Genomic DNA, 19,550 nt, shown 5'->3' on the forward strand with positions numbered 1-19,550 from the left:
GAAATAAAGAGGTCAGAGAAAAAGCTAAGAACCGTATGGTTTCACTCCCAGGCGGGACAGAGAACGGAAACTCATAGACACAGACAACAAGACGGTGGTTCCCAGAGGGAAAGTGGGGGGAGGGGTGGGAAAGGGGACCGAGGAGAGGGTGACGGAAGAAGAGTTGAGTCTGGGTGGTGGGCACACAATGCAATAGACAGTTCATGTTATTGTAGAAATCTACACTTGAAGTCTATATGAACCACAGTCATAGGATTCTATGAACCAATGGCACTCCAATAAATTTAACAGAAAATCAAAATGACAAAGACATGTTTGAGCCACCATCCCAGCTGCATTCGGGAATCTGAATGAGGGACCTGGTGTCCTTACTGTCCCTGAACCACTAGGAAACACTGGTGATACTAGGGTACAGTAAATACTTATAGATCATATATGCTAAAAACAAGATCCGGGCACATAAATCACAGCACAGCTTTCTACTAACACTTTTCCTTGGGTTTTATACATCAAGCAACTAACCACGTGTCACGCGTCAAAACAGCTCATTGGGTTTCGTAGAAGTTGGGAGCACACTCCTCCTTTAATAGGCGGCCTTAAAGTTAGCTCCGCCTTAGCGACAGCGCTCAAGTGGTCAGGATCCGTAGGAATGGACAGGCCAAGAATAAAGAATGTTTATTTCAAGGTGATCTATCTGCTCTACCTTGTGGAAAGGTCTGGTCTGGGCATCTTGGGCACCCCACCGCCAACATATAGTAATGGCGACATTCAGGGTGACTTTGGATGATAAGCCTCTTGACAGCAATCTTCAGGCTCTGTGACTTTTTACAGCACATGACAGAGACACTGATAATCAAGAAAACAACTTTATAACTAGTGTAATCAGTCTCTCATTGTTACAAGCAACATGTAGCACTTAGTAGGTGCACAGTAAGCACTTGCTGAAAGTGAATCCAGTTTTTCAATTTTAAAATTTGGACCTTTGAACAGACAGGTCCCAGCCCACTTAAAATTGAGTACTTATGTCAAGTCACGCCTCCGTTTCTACTGTTAGCTTACCATGAAAATATTTTGACCATAACTTGACCAAAAATAAACACGACTGAAGTAATCATTCAATTTGCATGAGAAATGGTGGGTCCCTCCAACGGCTGAGTAATCATCCTACCGGAATTTAGTTCTGCCGACTCTATTGAAGATGGCAACCAACATGTTCGTAACAATAATCAGGGCTTGTTTTAATAGAATGTTCCACGCATTAAACACATTAATGACCCATGAAATAACTGTTTTATCTGTAGCACATTAAGCAACATTGCTAAAACAAGGTATTAATTGAAAGTCTGCTATTTCTTCTTAAAGCAAGATTTTTAAAAGTATAGAAATGGCATGCCAGTCATTTTGTGAGAACAAAATAATTTTGACTGCAAAATTAGAGCCATATTAAACAATCGTATGAAAAAGAAAAATTTCTAACATAAGCCTAATAATTTTAGACATCTTATTTTTATATACTCCTGTTTTCTTCTGGCTGTCAAAAACGGCATCAGTTTAGGTTATGACTTAAGTGTCTTATGAATATTTTAAAAGCCAGTAGTTTTCTTCTCTGCATGTCTATCTTCTATGGGACTTGTCTCTCTCTCTTTCTCTTTCCTTAACAGTTACAAAGACGATGAGACTCAAATACGCCTCCCATACCTCCATCTTTTTTCAATTTTCTAATGCTATGTTTGATATTACAAGAGTACCCGTGTGGCATTTTCTCTAAATATGTGCTTATCACAATTAAATCCAAAGCCATATCAAACAGAAAAACACCAGTCCTCTAAACATGAACCCTAAAGTGTGAAGAAAAAGCACGTGAATTATCGTTGTGTTTTATACAGTCTCTTTGGGGAGGGGCCTACAAAATATCAGACTAGAGACAATTATTTTCCTGTCTGTTTCTTGGATATCAAAGAGAATTTTGAAATTCATCAAAGCTAACCTTCTGTTATGTACAACAGGCTAAGCTGAAAAGAATGTTAACAAGTTCAATTTTCATTCAATCAGCACTACTGCTCTCTGAAATGTTTCATTGCGGGAAAGAAATAAAAATAATCTATATGGTAATTATGAGGATGAATCCCCCAGTAACTTTCAGCTACATGAAAGGTCAGTTCTATTCAAGATATTTTATCAGTCCCCTGCACATACTCCTGTCCTGTCATTTTAAATCTGAGCAGCATTTTATTTTCCCATTTACAGCTACCTGCAGAATTAAGTACTTAAGCCAAATAAGGAAAGGAAAAAAAAAAAAAAAAAAAGAAATGTTGAATGCTGGCAAAGGCTATAATAGCATAGAGATAAATCGTTCAGCTGCTCTCTCTCAAGCCTCCAGGGCTGTAGATTTTTCTTGTCCTGGTGCACTGTGGGTATTCAAAACTTGTTCAACATGATTTCATTTCATTTCAGGCACTGCCTGAGAAAACTAAATTACAGAATCAATCATACAGAAGGTCAGAGTGAGACTTCATTACAAGTATTGCATGCTTGCATGAATATCTTTCATTTATGACTGACCCAATATGTCACAATAGCTGTCTAGTAACAATAATCCACTTTCTGAAATTGATGTACTGCCGATGTCAGTGCTACTCAGCAGGCTGGGCAGATTACAGAGAGGTGTTAAAAAAAAAAAAACCCTTTGACTTGCTTGTTGTAGATTTTTCAGATTGCAATCTTTTGTAGATTAAAATAATTTTTCCAGATGATCCTCTGGACTGACAATAAGACGGAGAGGGAAGGCATTTTTAAACCAAAATGATGCGTTACTTTCCACCTGCTAACCACAGAAGGCGTTGAGAGACGTACAGCCACAACAAGCACAGCGAGGTTTTCCTTTGAAGTCACAAATGCATCGACTTAATTTTTCAACCATACACTTTTGAATACCAGAGCATTATTTGCATATTTGAAAATGTGAATGAATGCTAATCACTGGACTTGGTGTTTTGTTTTGTTTTTAAGTTTTGCCTTTATATATATATATATATATATATATATATATATATTTTTTTTTTTTTATTGAATTTATTGGAGTGCCCTTGGCTAATAAAATTATACAGGTTCCAGGTGTACAATTCTATAACACATCATCTGTGGATTGTACTGTACTGTGTGTTCACCACCCCAGGTCAGGTCTCCCTCCGTCACCATTTATCCCCTTCTCCCCTCTTCCCCCTCCCCCACCCCCTGCCCTCTGGTCATCACCGTACTGCTGTCTGTGTCTATGAGTTTTTGTTTGGCTTTGTTTTTTGCTTAATCCCTTCACCTTGTGCACCCAGCCCCCCACCCCCGCCCCTCTGACAGCTGTCAGTCTGTTCTCTGTATCCACGAGTAGGTTTCATTTGACTCATTTTAATCCTCCCTTTCTGCTCCCGCTCTCTGTGTTTAAATATAATAGCATAAATTTAAGGAAGATAAACATGTTGTGCTTGTTGCCAACAAAAAAAAATGCAGCTCATCGGGAATGTGACAAGCTGTCAGTCTCTCTCTAAAGGAGAACGGAGGAAGCTCTGTGGAGAGCCAGGCTTCCTGCAACAGAGACAAGCCGCCTTTTCCTCTCGTAGGATCGTCTTAATTCACCCTGGCCCTCCTTAGCTCGGCAGCCATGTTCATTCGGATGGCAAAACTTCTTTCTCACTTGCACGGGGTAGGAACGACCCAGGCGTACGGGGAAGCCGAATGCACGGTGTACAAAGTATTATTTATTTTATTTTTTTTCTGGTGACCTTCCTACAGGAACTCTCCGAGGAGCTGCCGCGAAGCATTACGATGTAGGCAGCCAACTGGGGACCGGAGGGAGACAGAGAAGAACCTTGACATAACCTATTTTTAACCATGCCTCGGGCGATTCTGAATTCAAGTTTATAGGTGAACATGTCAAGCAGCACATAGAACAAAGCCAACGACACATTGTATTCATCATAATTCTGTCCTGGTACAATTTATTTTTTCCCCCCAACATTTGTGATTTAAAACCCCATGACATTTCTTCAAGGTGAAATCCTACTAGAATTTTCAACAACATTGGTTTGTTTCAAGCCCAAATAAATATCATTCAGGTTCAGCAAAACTTTAAGAAAGGTACCGATAAATACAAGGGGGGGCCATGTGAATACCATGGCAACAGCCTGCACTTAGCTAATGTGCTTATACTTTTAAAAATCAATGAAATAATTTGCCTGCTTTAGTGATTAGCAATACATTACAAAAGCAACATTAAAAATTAAGTCCTCTCTTCCAACGCCAGTCCGTGAAAGCATTGTTCTTTTAAGTGTATGTGAATATCATAATTATTTTATGATTCCATCTTTAGTTCTTTCCAATATAGTAAATTCAATTGACCATGAAATGAAATTTCATAGTCAAAATGCCTCCTTTACACTTTTTTATAGCAGCAATAACAGTTTTATAGCTTGGAGGAAAGGTAATTCATCAGATGTTTAATTTAAGGGCAGATGCTTATATTATTAATAAATATTTACCAATTTAATAAAGTACACATTTTAGCACCCATTATATGGTCTTTTAACTATTTCCATGACTTTAATGAGTCTCGCTGAGCATCTGTGAATGATGGTGAGCCCCGGCTAACTCCTTTAGTGACTAAACACCCTTTTTATTTTTATTAGTTTGCAGGCACAACCTTGCAAGCCTGATTGTACCGGGACAGAGACAGAACCCTCCTGTCCAGTGTCAAAGGGACAAAAAAAACATGTAAGAAAGTCCATAGGAAACAATTATTTTGTGATGGCAGGGAACGTTTATGAATAGTTAATGACCCTTTCCCGACTGCTGGCTGCATTCCTGTCCAACAACAACAACAACAAAAAGTAAAAAATAAAAAACCCTGATGTTCAGCTCAAACACAAAAGATCACAGGCCAAGAAAATTATGTTGCCGCAATCCTATTTGGGAAAGTAATCTTATATTTCAGAGAGCGTGTTGGATCTGCATGCTAATCCACTACATATTTTGCAATTGTCTGTTGTTATCCTGGGAATTAACAATGAAACCAGTAAACACCACTGGCGTGGTCCTAACGTGCAGAGAAATATGTAAACAAGCAACAGGATTTGTTTTTTGTTATACCAACACATCTGTTTCACTTTATCAGGGTTAAAAAAAAATCTTGTTTGAAAATTAATTAATCTTATTTTAAAATGTCTGCTTAGTAACTCACCTAGATAGACACAAATGCTTTATATAGTATGGCAGGGGGGAAAAAAATCCCAGCAGAAGAGTTTAAAATACTTAAGCAGATTTACTCTGGTGATTGTTGACTATAATTGCTCACTAAGAAAAATAGAACCAAAATGATTGCATTAGTCATCTTGGCTCTCTGGAGTGCCTTCTGCAGCGTTGATAACAATAAATAACACAATTAGGTACATTTCACACAATAACCGAACCTATATTTTCCTCTGCTGGTGATAAGCAATTATTCTTTTTCTCCTTTCTCTGTGTCACAGTTTGATATTTCATTTGAGGTGGGTGCAGGCCGCATACCGTCAACGTGATGTTATCATCCAACAAATGCAAAAGACCTAGGTCCCTGATCAGGGCTGCCGTTTCTACACTCTCACCTGGGCAGACTGCTGATTCAAGTACGCCTCCTTGTTAAGCCAAAGGCAAGACAAGACTGGTTGCTTCCAAATCAATGAGTCTGACTTTCTAAAAAAAATCGTTTCAAATCAGAAAGCTCTCGTTGGGTCACCCTCATTCATGCGACTGTCAAACCAACCCAATGCCCTCTCTCTCGTCCAATACCAGGGACGGATCTGGCACCTGTGTTTACACGGCCCTCCGAAGAACAATTCACATGTCCCCGGCTAGATGGGCATGAGCACGTTTCAGAACACGGACCCTCAGCTCTTTCCCAGGAAAAGCAGAAAAGAAAATCCACCGCTGCCTACCATGTGCACCCCACTGCCATGCAGCACGCCATCTTGCTCCACGAGATTTCTTGAGATGGTAATGGACGGAAGGTCCAGGCTCTGAGGGGGAAACTGGGGCGTGAATTCACTTCCTTGGGAAGGCAAGGTGTCGCTGAGGCCTTGGAAGGGTAGAAGTACGTCCGGGATGCCCAGGGTGGGGTCTGACTCCGGAGGAGGCGTGATGGGCGGGATCTCAAACTCTTCATCGCCGAGGCTCGGTGTATGGAACGTCTGCTAAAAGGAAACAGAGGACAGAGATCTTCAAACTTGGTTCCTATCTCTCACTGCTCCCCGGAGGGTAACAGAAAGTATTTTGGGTTTTGTGTTTTTTTTTTGCATAGAAAGATGATATCGTGAGGCCAGATATTTCTTTCTCAAATGAAAACATCTTAAACACCGATTTCCATATATAAAGTTTTGCTGATCATTCTGATTAAAGATTTAAGTCTCATTATCATATGGTTTTAATGGAGTATCAGTATTAACAGTTTTTTAATGCGTACTTAATTAGCAACATCTGTCTTTGTTGTTAGCTGGAGCCGTAGCAACATTAGATTTGGCTATATAACAAATTGCCACTTTATTGATATGTGAGCGAAGCAGCTCAAACCGCTCCCGTCACCCACACGCTTCATAAAACGCTGAACGACCTCGTGGTGCGCACACGACATTAATCCAGAAGTGAACATCGCACGTATTTACTTTCTGTCACAACATATAAAACAAGTCGTATCAAATTTGTGGTGTGCGTTCTAACTTTCCTTACTGATACGTTCCCAAGTGCGGGGAAGGCTTCGATGGGAGTTGTTACTGTTTGTAGTACAACATTTCATAAGCGCTGTCGTCAGAACAGCTATTAAAAGGTCCCGGCGCTTTGATATAAAACTATCAGGAGAGTTCTTTCCTGTTACATGAAGATGTTGTTATGTATTTATCAGAACACTTTCTGCCAGTCTTCAACGTTTAAGAGACAATCTATACAATGGGCACAATCTATACAATGGGCACATCTCAATCTATATATGGATTGAGATGTACTAACTCCGCTGAGACTGCTCACTTATCAACAGACAAGTGTTCTATCTCAAGAGCTGCCAGTGAAACGGCACTGCTCTCCTCTTCGCTACATAGAGAGATACAGTAGTGGGATAAAATAGGGCCTTCTGATACAAACCAGGACTGGATGTTCAACCCCGCTAACCACCTTTCTTAAACTAGAACTTAGATTGGGAGGGGTGGTCGAGGTCTAAAATACTATTTTTGGTCAAACGAAGAGGTTGGGGGGACACTCAGATATCTTTCTTTTATTCTTAAGCTCAGAGGGTCCAATTTACACTTCATTTATTATTAATAACATTTTTTGAAGAATGAATTGGTGCAAGATAATTTGAATCTGCTGTAATTGGTTAAAAGAACTAATTTAGAGCTGAAAATCATCATTATTCAATCTATGAACTGATGATATAATTTAACAACCACTCGAGAGAAAACAGAAACAAACGGAGGGGGAGGGAAAAAATCCTCACATTTCTTGCATACAGAACCTGTCAACTCTGATTTTTACCTCACCAGAAATAAAAAGGTCACAAGCCATGGGAGTCTATGGCGGACAATGGAACATCATAAGGTCCTTAGCAGAGATTCAATAGATGCAAAACATCATGGCATAGTAACACACTCAAAAGCTAGGATGAAATATTAGATTTTCTGACATATTCATTCTGATAACGACCCCCCCACCCCCCCAAAAAGATGTTGATATCTTACGATGGTACCCTGTGTTCTCAAGCACAAAGGGATGAATTGGCCGCTAATGTGGTTGGCTAATGAATGTAACCCTATGGCTGCATTTGCTGTTATTTTGGCACTAATGTGGTCTAGTAACAGATGCAACTGTAATTTGTGACTCATTTGCTACCCCATTACTGCTTAATGAAATCTAACATATCACATTAACAATACGGATAAACACTCATTCTTGATATGTGGCATTTGGCTGTTTTCATTACCACTGTAATTAACACTTGAAATATTATTTCAATAAATATTTAAAGTACTTTAAAAATGGTCAGGGTAATCATGACATGGAGAAAACAGGAAGCAAATGTGTGAATTTCAAACTCAGAGTCTCCTGGTCCCCATAGTATTATCCACAGGGCGGCATCTATGGGAAGAAAGCTGGTTGCAGGCAGAATTCCGACTTGACCGCATCAAACCTCAAGTCTTCCTGAATTAGTTTGCGCTCATTAAAATGTTTAAAAAATTTTACTTTTAATGCAGTGATCGGAAAATTAGGCACATGCTATAATGTAGTATGCATTAACATTTACTTGGGCTTTATTTTCTGTTCAAAAAAAAATGATGTAATGACGTACAAGGATACCATTATGTAAGATTACCTCTTAAACTCTAACATAAACACATCTTATGCTAGGCAGTCAAAATTAAAGAGGTTTTCATTTTTATTTTTGTTTAGGACTAGAGAGAGAGAGAGAGATCTTATACATAAAATATGTCCTCTTCCAATATAATTTTATAAAAAGCAAAACAATTTTAAGTTAGAATTTAGTATACTATTCTGTCATAACCTAATAAAATGATACAATAAAATTATATTACAGGACCTAACCAAGAAAATGCTAAAAGCTTCAACCCCTTTTAAAGAGAGGTACTGTATTAAACAGAACATTAAGCATTCATTAGAGAAAAACGTCACAAAGAACATCGGTTATCTGAGATGATACAAATGAGCACGTATGGCAGCAACAACAACAAAAACGTGATTGACTCATCTGCGCCTTCTGGCCGACCTCAGATTAATCATGTAGAGTTTCTATGATTACTTCTTTCCGATACTGACTTTTCAGTGTTTACCTTGAACATGTTAAAGTAGAGTGTACATGGTTAAATACCATCTGTACTGAAATGCTCAAAACATTTGTTCCTTTTGATAAAAATGCAAATCTGGAGAACTGTTGTATCAACATACAACAGCCAACGTCTGACACGGTGAATTATCACAGCTGGAATTAAATTGTCTCTGAGCAGCTGCCGGCAGTGGAGCTTTCATCAATGTTTGATTCAAATGTAGGGGGGAAAAAATCCCACAGAATGAAACATCATGTTGTCCTTACAGATGGGGGTTTGTGTTCATTATCACAAACAACACCGCAGCCAGTGCCAAACACTGTTCCCTTATCGGGGCTGTCTTCTCGGTGAGAGGAATGAGGGTCACTGTGAAAATGATTCATCTACGAATACGCTCCATTCTGGACTCCCCATCTTTCCCAATCATTTCTCGGCGTTAATTCCTGGCATACTCACTTGCTTCCTTGGACCAAGATCATTTACGAAGGAGCCATTATGGTTTTCATTCTCTGGGGTCAAGCTAGTTCAGGTTCCTGTATCTGAATGTATTTGGGAAATGAAGACTTTTTATTACATGGACAGCTAAGAGGTTCCATTTGGACCAATTTCACTGATTTTCCGTGTTTTAAATGATTATTTTAGACAGAGAGAAAGGGGAAGAAGAAGAGAAAGGAAAAGAGAGGAACAAAGAAAGAGAGGGAGGGAGGGACAGAGATTATTAATTTGTTGTTACACTTATTTAAGCATCCAGTGGTTGGTTCCTTTTTTTTTTTTTTTTTTTTTTTTGAGAGAGAGAGAAAGGGAGAGAGATAAGAAGTATCAACTTCTTAGAGATAAGAAGTAGTTGCAGCACTTTAGTTGTTCATTAATCGATTCTCATATGTGCTTTGGCTGGGGTGGGGGGCTCAAGCTGAGCGAGTGACCCCTTGCTCAAGCCAATGACCTTGGTCTCTCAAGTCAGTGACCTTGGGCTTCAAGCCAGCTACCTTTGGGCTCAAGCCAGTGACCTCGGAGTTTCAAACTTGGGACCTCAGCATCCCGGGTCAACGTTCTATCCACTATGCCACCACTGCTCAGACCATTGGCTGATTCTTGCCTGTGCCATGACCAGGGATTGCACCTACAACCTTGGCGTATTGGGATGATGCTCTGACCAACTGAGCTTTTCAGCCAGGGCCTGTTTGTTCTTGTTTTAAAATCTTTAATCTCACAGCCTACCATTTTTAGAAAGGAAAAAAAAAACAACAAAAAAAAAAACTTTCCTTGATCTAATCAAGTTTGAGGTTTTTCTGGAGGGCAGGCTAATAAGGCCAGACACCAGTCCTATGACAGTAAGGAAGGAATTCAGCAAGAACAGCCACAGGAAGCTGTATGTTCCATCTGCACCAACAAACCGTGAGCGAGCCCAGAGCCAACGTGGCGCTGCCTTTACGTTCCGCCCCTCAGCGTGTCTGGCTGTGACCCCGTCTTGGAGCACACTCATCCATTCATTCAGTCCGTCAGTACTGACTGAGCACCTCCAATGTGCCAGGCACTGTACTGGGCTGTGCGGATCTAAAAAAACCAAAACTCAAAACTCCCCGCCATGTTTACCAAACCATAGCGCCTTAATGAAATCATCCCCAAAGCTATGTGAAGGTAAACTATCTCCTGTTAAAAGTCACTTCCATCCCAGTTTCTGAAATAACCGCCTATCTGCTTAGGGACCGCTACAGTTTGTAGAGAAAACAAAATAGATTTTTATGGACGTCCTCACAGGTCTCCTTCTGTTTGCACACGTATTTCTTTCCACCGACAGATGGGTGCGGATGGCCGCCGCCCTCGACAGCCCAGGACGCGGGAGAGAGACGGGCGTGTCAGGTCCTCTTCTCTTCCAGGAGGCCTTTCTCGTGTCTCCTCCGACCTCATTCCCTCGTGCCACGTAAGAGAAAGATAAACTCGACACGTGGCTTTTCCCCACGAGCCCTTTCTAATGATCTCAGGACCGCACAACACATGAACAGACACATCTGAGACAGACACCCACCTCACTGGCTGCGAAGAAAGCATTGTTCGCCTCGGCCATGTTCATGTAGTTATTGTTAGTCCCAAACTGAAAGAAAACAAGAGCGTTTCCAGGTTAACAGGCAGCCTGATGAAGGATTGGGGGTGGGGGTGGGGGGGCTTTACTTCCTCCTTGCTGGGATCTGGGAAGGATACCGGAGTGGCAGGGGAGGGAACAGCAGCTTCACTCAGAGCAAACGTGAGCAGTGCCAGTCACCGGGTGCCATGCTATACTGTCGGCTGGTTCCTCGCCCCCCAAAATGGGGCACACAAGGTGAGGCGAACTCGGTAATTCCAGAAAACTGGGTTCTCATCAAGACGAATAGCAAAGGGAGGCAATCCCCAACAGGCGGCCAACTGGTCACTAGTGGGCGCTGTTTATGGCACTGGTGTCTGTCAGGGGTTAGAAGGAAAAGAGTCCCCCCCCCCAAATCACCTTGACATGTTTTTAAAAACATGTTGGAATTTCATAGCTTACTTTCTCAGAACAGATGTCACAAGTGCGGCTAGGTTAAGATGTGAATTAAAGGAAACAATTCAATTCCCAGGACTCGAATTCTATTTTCTCGTGAACGGGGTGTGGCGTTGAATATAAATAAATAATAAGACTAAAGAATATACATATATGTGTGTATATATACATATATATATTAAATCTCCAGAGTTTAAAATGATATCTATATCCATCAGAGCTGTTGAAAATGGTGATATTTAATCTCTCAATGTAACATTAAGTGCAAAGAGGTTTAAAAAATAAGCAGGATCCTATGAACACAGCAATTTTAATTTAATTCCCTAACACAATAGCCCATTCATACCATCACAAATAAGACTGTATCAGCATTTCAGACATAAGCTCTTTACTTCTAGAGACCTGTTATCAGAATGTAAAACTTGGATCTGGGCAGGAATGTGTTTTCGGGTTCGGATAGGATAAGTGGGCAGGCGGGGCTGCTTTAAACATCGTTATCAGCCCGGCATGATGGGACAGGCTCCGTGAGGGTCATTAGCTGCCGTCCTATTATTTTCATGATTTTGAAATGGTCAGAGGATGCCCCTCCTTTTTACAAAGTATATGATTTCCTTCCATTTGAATGCATTAAGTCACACATAGGTTTGGGCTCCAAAGGATGAAATGTATATACCCATTTTCTAACATAAATAGAGCTAGTAATTATTTCAAGTAGAAGGGGAAGGAGTTGGGAGAGAGAGAAAGGGAAAGAGGGGGGAAGAGGGGGGTAACTACAACACAGACACATAGAGAAGACCCACATAAATTCTCTCGGTAAGCCCACGGACACTCAGTTCCGGGGGGGCTCCCGGCCCCTGACTCTGAACCCTTCAGACTCGTGCGCAGAAGCAGGATTGACACGCTACACTTTATCATGTCAGGATCCAAGAACTAAGCAGGATTTATACGAAAGACTCTAACGGTTCCGGGCGCACCGTTACGGTCCATGGGAAAAAAAAAAATCCCACCCTGCAAAGTGACGCCTCAATACTCACTCGCACAATGAGCCCTCGGATTGATTTGGATAAATATCTTTATAAGAATTTCTGAAAGATGTATTTGTTCGTGCTTAAGAAAGGCCTTTATCTGGTTTCTCGCAAGGCCTGGGATATATCAAAAACAAATGTGCACTTATCTCTCAACGATCAAGTCGCAGGCATTAAATATGCAGAGGTTTTTGTACGTCCTACCATAGCACAACAAAGTGGTTTAAAAATAATTTAAAAATAAAACACACACACATACACACACACACACATGAGTGGATGCAACTACACAAACAACATTTCCCCCGTATTTATACAATGTTAAAAATATTCAAGAAAAAAAGAATAGTTTCTGGTCTTGGAATTCTTGATGAATTAGTGATTTTTGAATTAAAGTCTCGAGCCTCCATTCCACATGTTCTTAGTAAATATTTGACACCCTGGGTCCTGCGGTGCAGCCCACGCACCAAGCCCCGCCCCCCACGCTGCTGACAGCCTGCGTCCCCACATTAACGTTATTTAAATGCAGGTTGTGTCGGGGAATTAGAAATCCATTTAAGGCAAACAGCTTATTATCACAGAGTATTTCCTTTTCTTTCTTTCTTTTTTTAAGATTAAACTCACTTATTATCTAATAGCACCTAAAACAACAAAGAAAAATAAAATGGCTATTAAACTAAGGGCCTAAACAATTCAAAAAAAAAAAAAAACCCACCAAAAACAAATTAAGCTTAGAGTGAAATAAGAACTAGGTTAGAAATCCTCTTCTGAACAGTTAGGATGCGAATGTAATTACTGAAGAAACTACAGCTAATCAGCTGTGAATTGTATCCATTAATTAGTATTTGCCCTGGAGAGATGAGAAAAAAGCCAGGAACAGCACAGGCAGGCGACTGGGGTGTGAGGAGGATGAGCCATGAGCCATGAGCCACAGGATGGTGGCGCTGCCTGCAGTCAAGCAGGTGGCTCCGGGGGGGGGGGGTCCAGGTAATTTGCAAAGCTCTCACCTGAAGGACTGAGAAGGACTCACCCAGGGCTCCCAGCTTATCTTTTGTATGGATATAAGGCCTTAATTAAGGGCTTTTAATTTGGGAACACTTGGTGATCAGGCAGGGACAGTTATCACTTCAAGTAGAAGCAAAGGTCTCTTTTCTGTGTGTGGGGTAAACCATCACCTCCACAAAGATGGTTTCAAATGCTGACGTGCTACGGGCCCCGGTCTTCCCTCCGCCCAGGCGGCCTGGCCCCTGTGGAGCGCAAGTCAGATAAATAACACAGGAGACGCCCAGTGGAATGAGACCTTCCCACGTATACTAAAAGGGAAAAAAAAGTATCCTTTCTTCACCTGGGATTCAAATTTAACCGGGTGGTGTGTGTGTGTGTGTGTGTGTGTTTATTTGCTACAATGGACCACGCTCCTGCAGCGGTGACCCCGGGTCAGAATGGCACAGATGCCACTTTTCCAGGTGACTTCCCTTGATCCAGGAACGCCAGCGTTAATTTTATTTATTTTATTTTAATTTGTGACCTATAAATCCTGCTCTATTTGTTTAAGAACAGATCGGAGGCTGAAAGAAAAAGTGGTCCTTTGGGGACAGATCTCTCATATCATGACCTCAGAACAATTAACTTCAACTAAATTGTGTACAATTAAAATTATGTTCTAAGAGACCGTGACATTGGTAAAGACGTTACAAAAAAAAAAAGAAAAAAGAAAAAACAGGCCCTGGCCGGTAGGCTCAGCGGTAGAGCATCGGCCTGGCGTACAGGGGACCCAGGTTCGATTCCCGGCCAGGGCACATAGGAGAAGCACCCATTTGCTTCTCCACCCCCCCCTTCCTTCCTCTCTGTCTCTCTCTTCCCCTCCTGCAGCCAAGGCTCCATTGGAGCAAAGATGGCTGGGGCGCTGGGGATGGCTCCTTGGCCTCTGCCCCAGGCGCTAGAGTGGCTCTGGTCGCAACAGAGCATCGCCCCCTGGTGGGCAGAGCACCGCCCCTGGTGGGCGTGCCGGGTGGATCCCGGTTGGGCACATGCGGGAGTCTGTCTGACGGTCTCTCCCCGTTTCCAGCTTCAGAAAAATACAAAAAAAAAAAAAAAAAGAAAAGAAAAGAAAAAAGAAGAAAAAAGAAGAAAAAACAAACCCTGGATCGGCGCGGGAAGGGACCTTAGCCATGCTCCCCGCGGGCTCCCCCAGAACTAAGGACAAGGCCGGGCAGAGTCTCAGCTCTCCAGGACTCGCGGAAGGAAGAAAGGCAAGGAGACGGCACATCTCAACGTCAGTCTCATAATCACCCCTCCTGAGTGGCATCATCTTATCACTTCCGTTTGACGCGTGATAGATGATAACGATGGTGTGTTTGCCCAGGAGAGCCTTCTCTGTGTATTATTTCAGTTTTCCTAAGTGCCACAAAAGGTAATTAATTTCCCCAACAACCAGCTAGATAAACAAAATTTCTATCTCCGTTTCATATATATTAACAAACGGAAGCTTCTAAGTAAGGGTCCAGCGACGTGCCCCACCCAAATCAGGCACAAACATGGCAAAATTCTGCCATTCATTCTGCCTCCCGGTCGGCATCCCTGACCTTCTAATATCCATAAACACCCGAGTATTTTCACTCACTGATCAAGTCCATTTAAAAGCTGACCTCTACCTTCCCTCAAGCTTGAATTTCCCAGAGGGCATTTCAACGTGCCCAAGGCCAGCAAAATGTTCTGCCAAAAAAAAAAAAAAAAAGAGGGTCCACAGTCCCGTAAATCCATGAAAGGCTGCAGACCACTGCCCTCTCGGATGAGTCACCATGCCAGCGACAATGTTAAAGGCTCTGAGAAGTCCCGCAGTGAATTAATTCTCCAAGGTGCCAAAGGGTACTACTATGCTAGGCACTGGAGACCAATTGGTGAAGAAGATGGTACAGTTCCTACTTGGACGCAGCTTTTACTTTTTCTTCAGTGTTTGACAGTAAACCCCCACATACACACCCGAAATATTTTTTTTGTTGTGCAACATTTCCTTTTGTTTCCCCCACAACCCTCTGTGGAGACATACTTTGGGAAACCTTGTTCTAAACACTTTCCCGACAATGAATGTTCTGTTCTATTATTTTCTCCACGTCCTTATAAAAGCTGATAGCCTCATTTTGTACAACCGTATGTTTGTGCATTTTCAAAACAACTAAATAAGCATTTCTGAATTACGTGTTGTAAGTCACCTTCAGCTGGCCTCTTTCCAAGCTTTCTGGAGGGAAACTCTCCCTTGTTCTTCCCTCAAAGACCTCCTACTCACCCCTGTAAGGTTCTTCGAGGAGATTTGAAGAGCCAAAACAACGTATTTCAAATAAGCAAAATGAACATTAGGTGAAACAGACAGTTAACTACTCTGAAGAGCATATAAAACCCTTTGGAAAGAAAAACAGGCTTGTGTATACACTTGGAGAAATGGCTACCGAGAGGCAGGGGCATTTATGAGGTCCCTTCCACTTTGATGGGCTCTAAAGGATGTGCTCCCCAAAGATAGCGTCCCAAAAGAGATAATGATCGCACGCAGGACTGAATTACTCTGCGCACTTCCGCTATCTTCATCATGTCACAAAAGAACATCTTCATTGTACTTGGAGGTAGATTTACTTTTGCTGCTTGATGAGTAATTACAGCTTTGGCAAATGCAATTTATGAAAGACATCAATTAACAAGAAGTATTGCAGGATTAAAAAAAAAAATGTATTCAGGACCATCATGTCCGTGGGCTGCCTACTCGTGTGAAGTGTCAAAGTCAATGAATGGCGGTTGTTAAGTTGAGGCCGTCCAGCCAAAGGCTTGGGAGAATGCGGATTGGCACAGATAATAATAACCCATCTGTAATCACAAGACAGAGACTTCGGCCCGATGAGTCCACACAACATCATTCTCCCTGAAATTATTTTGACACCCATGTGAAGAATTGTACTGGCTTCTAATAAAGCAGCATTAACCACAGGGTATCAAACAGCTAAATACATAAATTTAATCCTTAAAAAAAAAAGAAAGAAAGATAATTCTTCGAAGTCTCTTTTCTTTTTTTTCCCCCCCATTAGATTTGTTAGCAGACACCATCCAATTTGATGCCTCAGTAAGGACATCTGTCAGGTTGCTTACACAAATGAACTGTGCCCTCGCGGATCAAGGGCGCCAGGCCCGGTCACGTGGCGGGGGAGGGCGGTGCTGCGAAGTTCAAACACCCTCCCCGGCTCTGTTAACCACCCCGTGGGAAAGACCGTACCGCGGGAGATCAAGTGTTAACCATTTTCAGCAGTGGTAATCCGTCCCAAGATATAAATCCCAAAAGAGTGAACACAAGCCCAATATGGCAAATGATAATAACACCACTGATTATCAGGGGTGGACCTGGAGTCCCCCCTCCCCCATCAAGAAACAAAGAATGACTTAGTGAATAAAGACAGTCTATATACCAAAGGTTAGGGGTTCACAGCAGCCCGGAAACAAAACCCTGCAAACAGTGAACTCTGAGGTATAATTACCAGGAGAAGACAGACACCCGCACGATTCTGCTAATTACTTATATACAATTATAGAGAGAGAATTATACACACAGAATTATATACACCCACATATGTTCAGATGTACACATACATTGACAGGTCCCAATACAAAGCAAGATTCTTTCTAAAGAAAATACATTTTCAAAAATATTATTTGCCTTTCCATGGGCTAACAACTCATCGATAGTTATCTCCTGAGCAACAGAGTCAGATGTTCAATTGCCATGACACTTCTGCTTGGGCATCAGCAGGCATCTCAACCACAGGAACAAACCCAACTCCTCCTCCCTTCCCCCAGCCCTGCTCCACCACACAGCCTTCCCCATCTCCTTTGATGGGGTACTGGCTCAATTCCGGTGATTCGGGTCAACAATCATGCCTTGAATCCCCACACATCCGCCCATCAGAAGTTTCTGTTGGTCCATCTTTCCAAGTATACCCACAGCTGACCACTTGTCACCAACCTCCACGGGACTCACCCAGGCCCAAGCCATGCACGTCCTCCTGGGTCCGTGCTGTAGCTTCCCCGTAGGTCCCAGCAGAGCCATGCTGTCCACACCACAACGCATTCTCAGCACACAGCCCAAGACATCCTTTGACAATCTAAGTCCGGCCCCATCCCTCCGCTCAGAGCTTTCCAGTGCTTTTCTGCTCACGCAGGGAAGGTGCCCAAACCTTGACACCGGCCCTGGTGTCTTCTCTGACCCTGGGCCAATGTTCTTCCTCCTGTACACGTCCCTCTAGCCTGCTGGCCTCCTTGCGGTTCTTTCAACACCTGAGTCACATCCACCCCAGGGCCTTTGCACTGTCGGGTTCCTCTCCCCGGAATGCCGTCCCTCTCACGGGTCCTCATGGCTGCTCGCTTCCCTCGTGAGTCTTCCTTCCAATGCCGCCTTTTCTCCGACAGCCCGATAACACTTCTTTGCAGCCCTCTCCCTCTAGCATTTTCTATTCTTCTCCTGGTTGATTTTTTTTTTTTTCACTTTTCAATGTCTTTCTCCCTGCCCCACCAGAAGGCAAATTTAATGACAGGAATGTGTTGTGCGTTGTTTACACGTATGTCCCAGTGCCAAGAAAGAATGTTTGACAGACAGCAGGTATTCCATACATCTTGATGGAATTAATTTCTAGTCGTGAAATGATACATAGACTTGTTCTCCGAGCCACGCAGGGCACAATCTAAGCACTGGAACCCCAAGCGAAAAGGAGAAGGCAAGTATCCATCACCACGGTCCCCTCACAAATCACACCTACGGGGAAAATATGGTGATAGGAAGAGAAAGAGTCCTAATAACATTAAAAATTTAAGTGCTAGAGATACTTAGCTTGAAAAAAAAATGCTTTATTCTAGACAAGGCAGTAACCCTTTTTATTATTTTTTTTTATTTTTTTTTATTTTTTTTTGTATTTTTCTGAAGCTGGAAATGGGGAGAGACAGTCAGACAGACTCCCGTATGTGCCCGACCGGGATCCACCCGGCACGCCCACCAGGGGTGATGCTCTGCCCCTTCAGGGGGTCGCTCTGCCGTGAGCAGAGCCACTCTAGCGCCTGGGGCAGAGGCCAAGGGGCCATCCCCAGGGCCCGGGCCATCTTTGCTCCAATGGAGCCTTGGCTGCGGGAGGGGAAGAGAGAGACAGAGAGGAAGGAGGGGGTGGGGGTGGAGAAGCAAATGGGTGCTTCTCCTATGTGCCCTGGCCGGGAATCGAACCCAGGTCCCCTGCACGCCAGGCTGACGCTCTACCGCTGAGCCAACTGGCCAGGGCCAGTAACCCTCTTTAAAGAAAAGCTATGGAGGCCTAGGAGGGCAGGGCTGGAGGCTTCAGGATGGCCCATGTGGTTGGATGCAAGCTTCAATGAGCAACCCAGGGTCCCACCTGCAGCAAAATGATGAGAAAATAGAAATCCAACAACCTAACATCAGTGGGGCGAGAATTTGAGTATTACATCTGACAGCTGTTTTTCCTTTTTTTTCATTTAACATGTTTGTTTGTTTGTTTAATGTAGTCCATGTCAGAGTTTCCCAAAGTGTGGCACCAGGGAGCACAGCGTATCAGGTGCCCGCTGAAAACACAGAATCCCTGATCCGCGCCCTGGACACCCCGTGTCAGAACCTCCAGATTGCGGGGCCCTAAAAACCTGTGTTTTTAACCAGCTCCTCGGGAGCTCGAAAACCCACCAGTATTTGGAGAGCGCTGGCCTTGTTCACGTCAGACGAGCATGGGAATTTCTCCTGGTTTACAAAGCCCTCCATCTCTCCGGTGAGGATCTCACCAGAGTGCCGAGGGAGCAGCCGCTGCCACGGGGACACGCGAGCGCGTGCGAGGTGACCGCCGGCGCCCTCTCTGACCCGCGCGACCAGGAGGAAGGACGCCGACATACATCCCAGGCTGGACCGCGCAGGCAGGCGAGGCAAGCGCCACCGTCGGATTTCCCAACCAGTTCTGTGGACCCACAGAAGGAACAACAGTGCTTAAACATATGGACTCTACCCAAACAGGGAGGCCGGGGGGTTTTCATGATCTGGACACATTCGAGTCTGTGAATTGCAGAACCATCTGGACCAGTTAGAAGTGGCAAAGAATAAAAAATAAAAAACAAAGAATTTTACCAAAAAACAAAACA

At 43.0% G+C, this 19,550-nt stretch overlaps 1 protein-coding gene across 6 annotated transcripts in view; it reads right to left on the reverse strand.

The window, feature by feature from the left end:
* TOX3 (TOX high mobility group box family member 3) overlaps positions 1-19,550 on the reverse strand; it is a 110,969-nt gene that overhangs the window by 20,148 nt on the left and 71,271 nt on the right. For 4 of the 6 annotated variants that reach the window (XR_010727131.1, XM_066243610.1, XM_066243605.1 and 1 more), the window contains exons 2-3: positions 10,876-10,941; positions 5,961-6,215 (exon numbers count right to left, since the gene is read on the reverse strand). Coding sequence is in view for 5 of the 6 variants with exons in the window: in XM_066243605.1 (XP_066099702.1) it covers positions 5,961-6,215; positions 10,876-10,941 (321 nt within the window). In the remaining variant the exon portion in view is untranslated. The remainder of the gene's footprint in view (positions 1-5,960; positions 6,216-10,875; positions 10,942-19,550) is intronic. The other 2 variants (XM_066243606.1, XM_066243608.1) reach the window with 1 other exon arrangement.

The sequence above is a fragment of the Saccopteryx bilineata genome, chromosome 9 (assembly GCF_036850765.1).
Source record: "Saccopteryx bilineata isolate mSacBil1 chromosome 9, mSacBil1_pri_phased_curated, whole genome shotgun sequence".
NCBI classification, from domain to species: Eukaryota; Metazoa; Chordata; class Mammalia; order Chiroptera; family Emballonuridae; genus Saccopteryx; species Saccopteryx bilineata.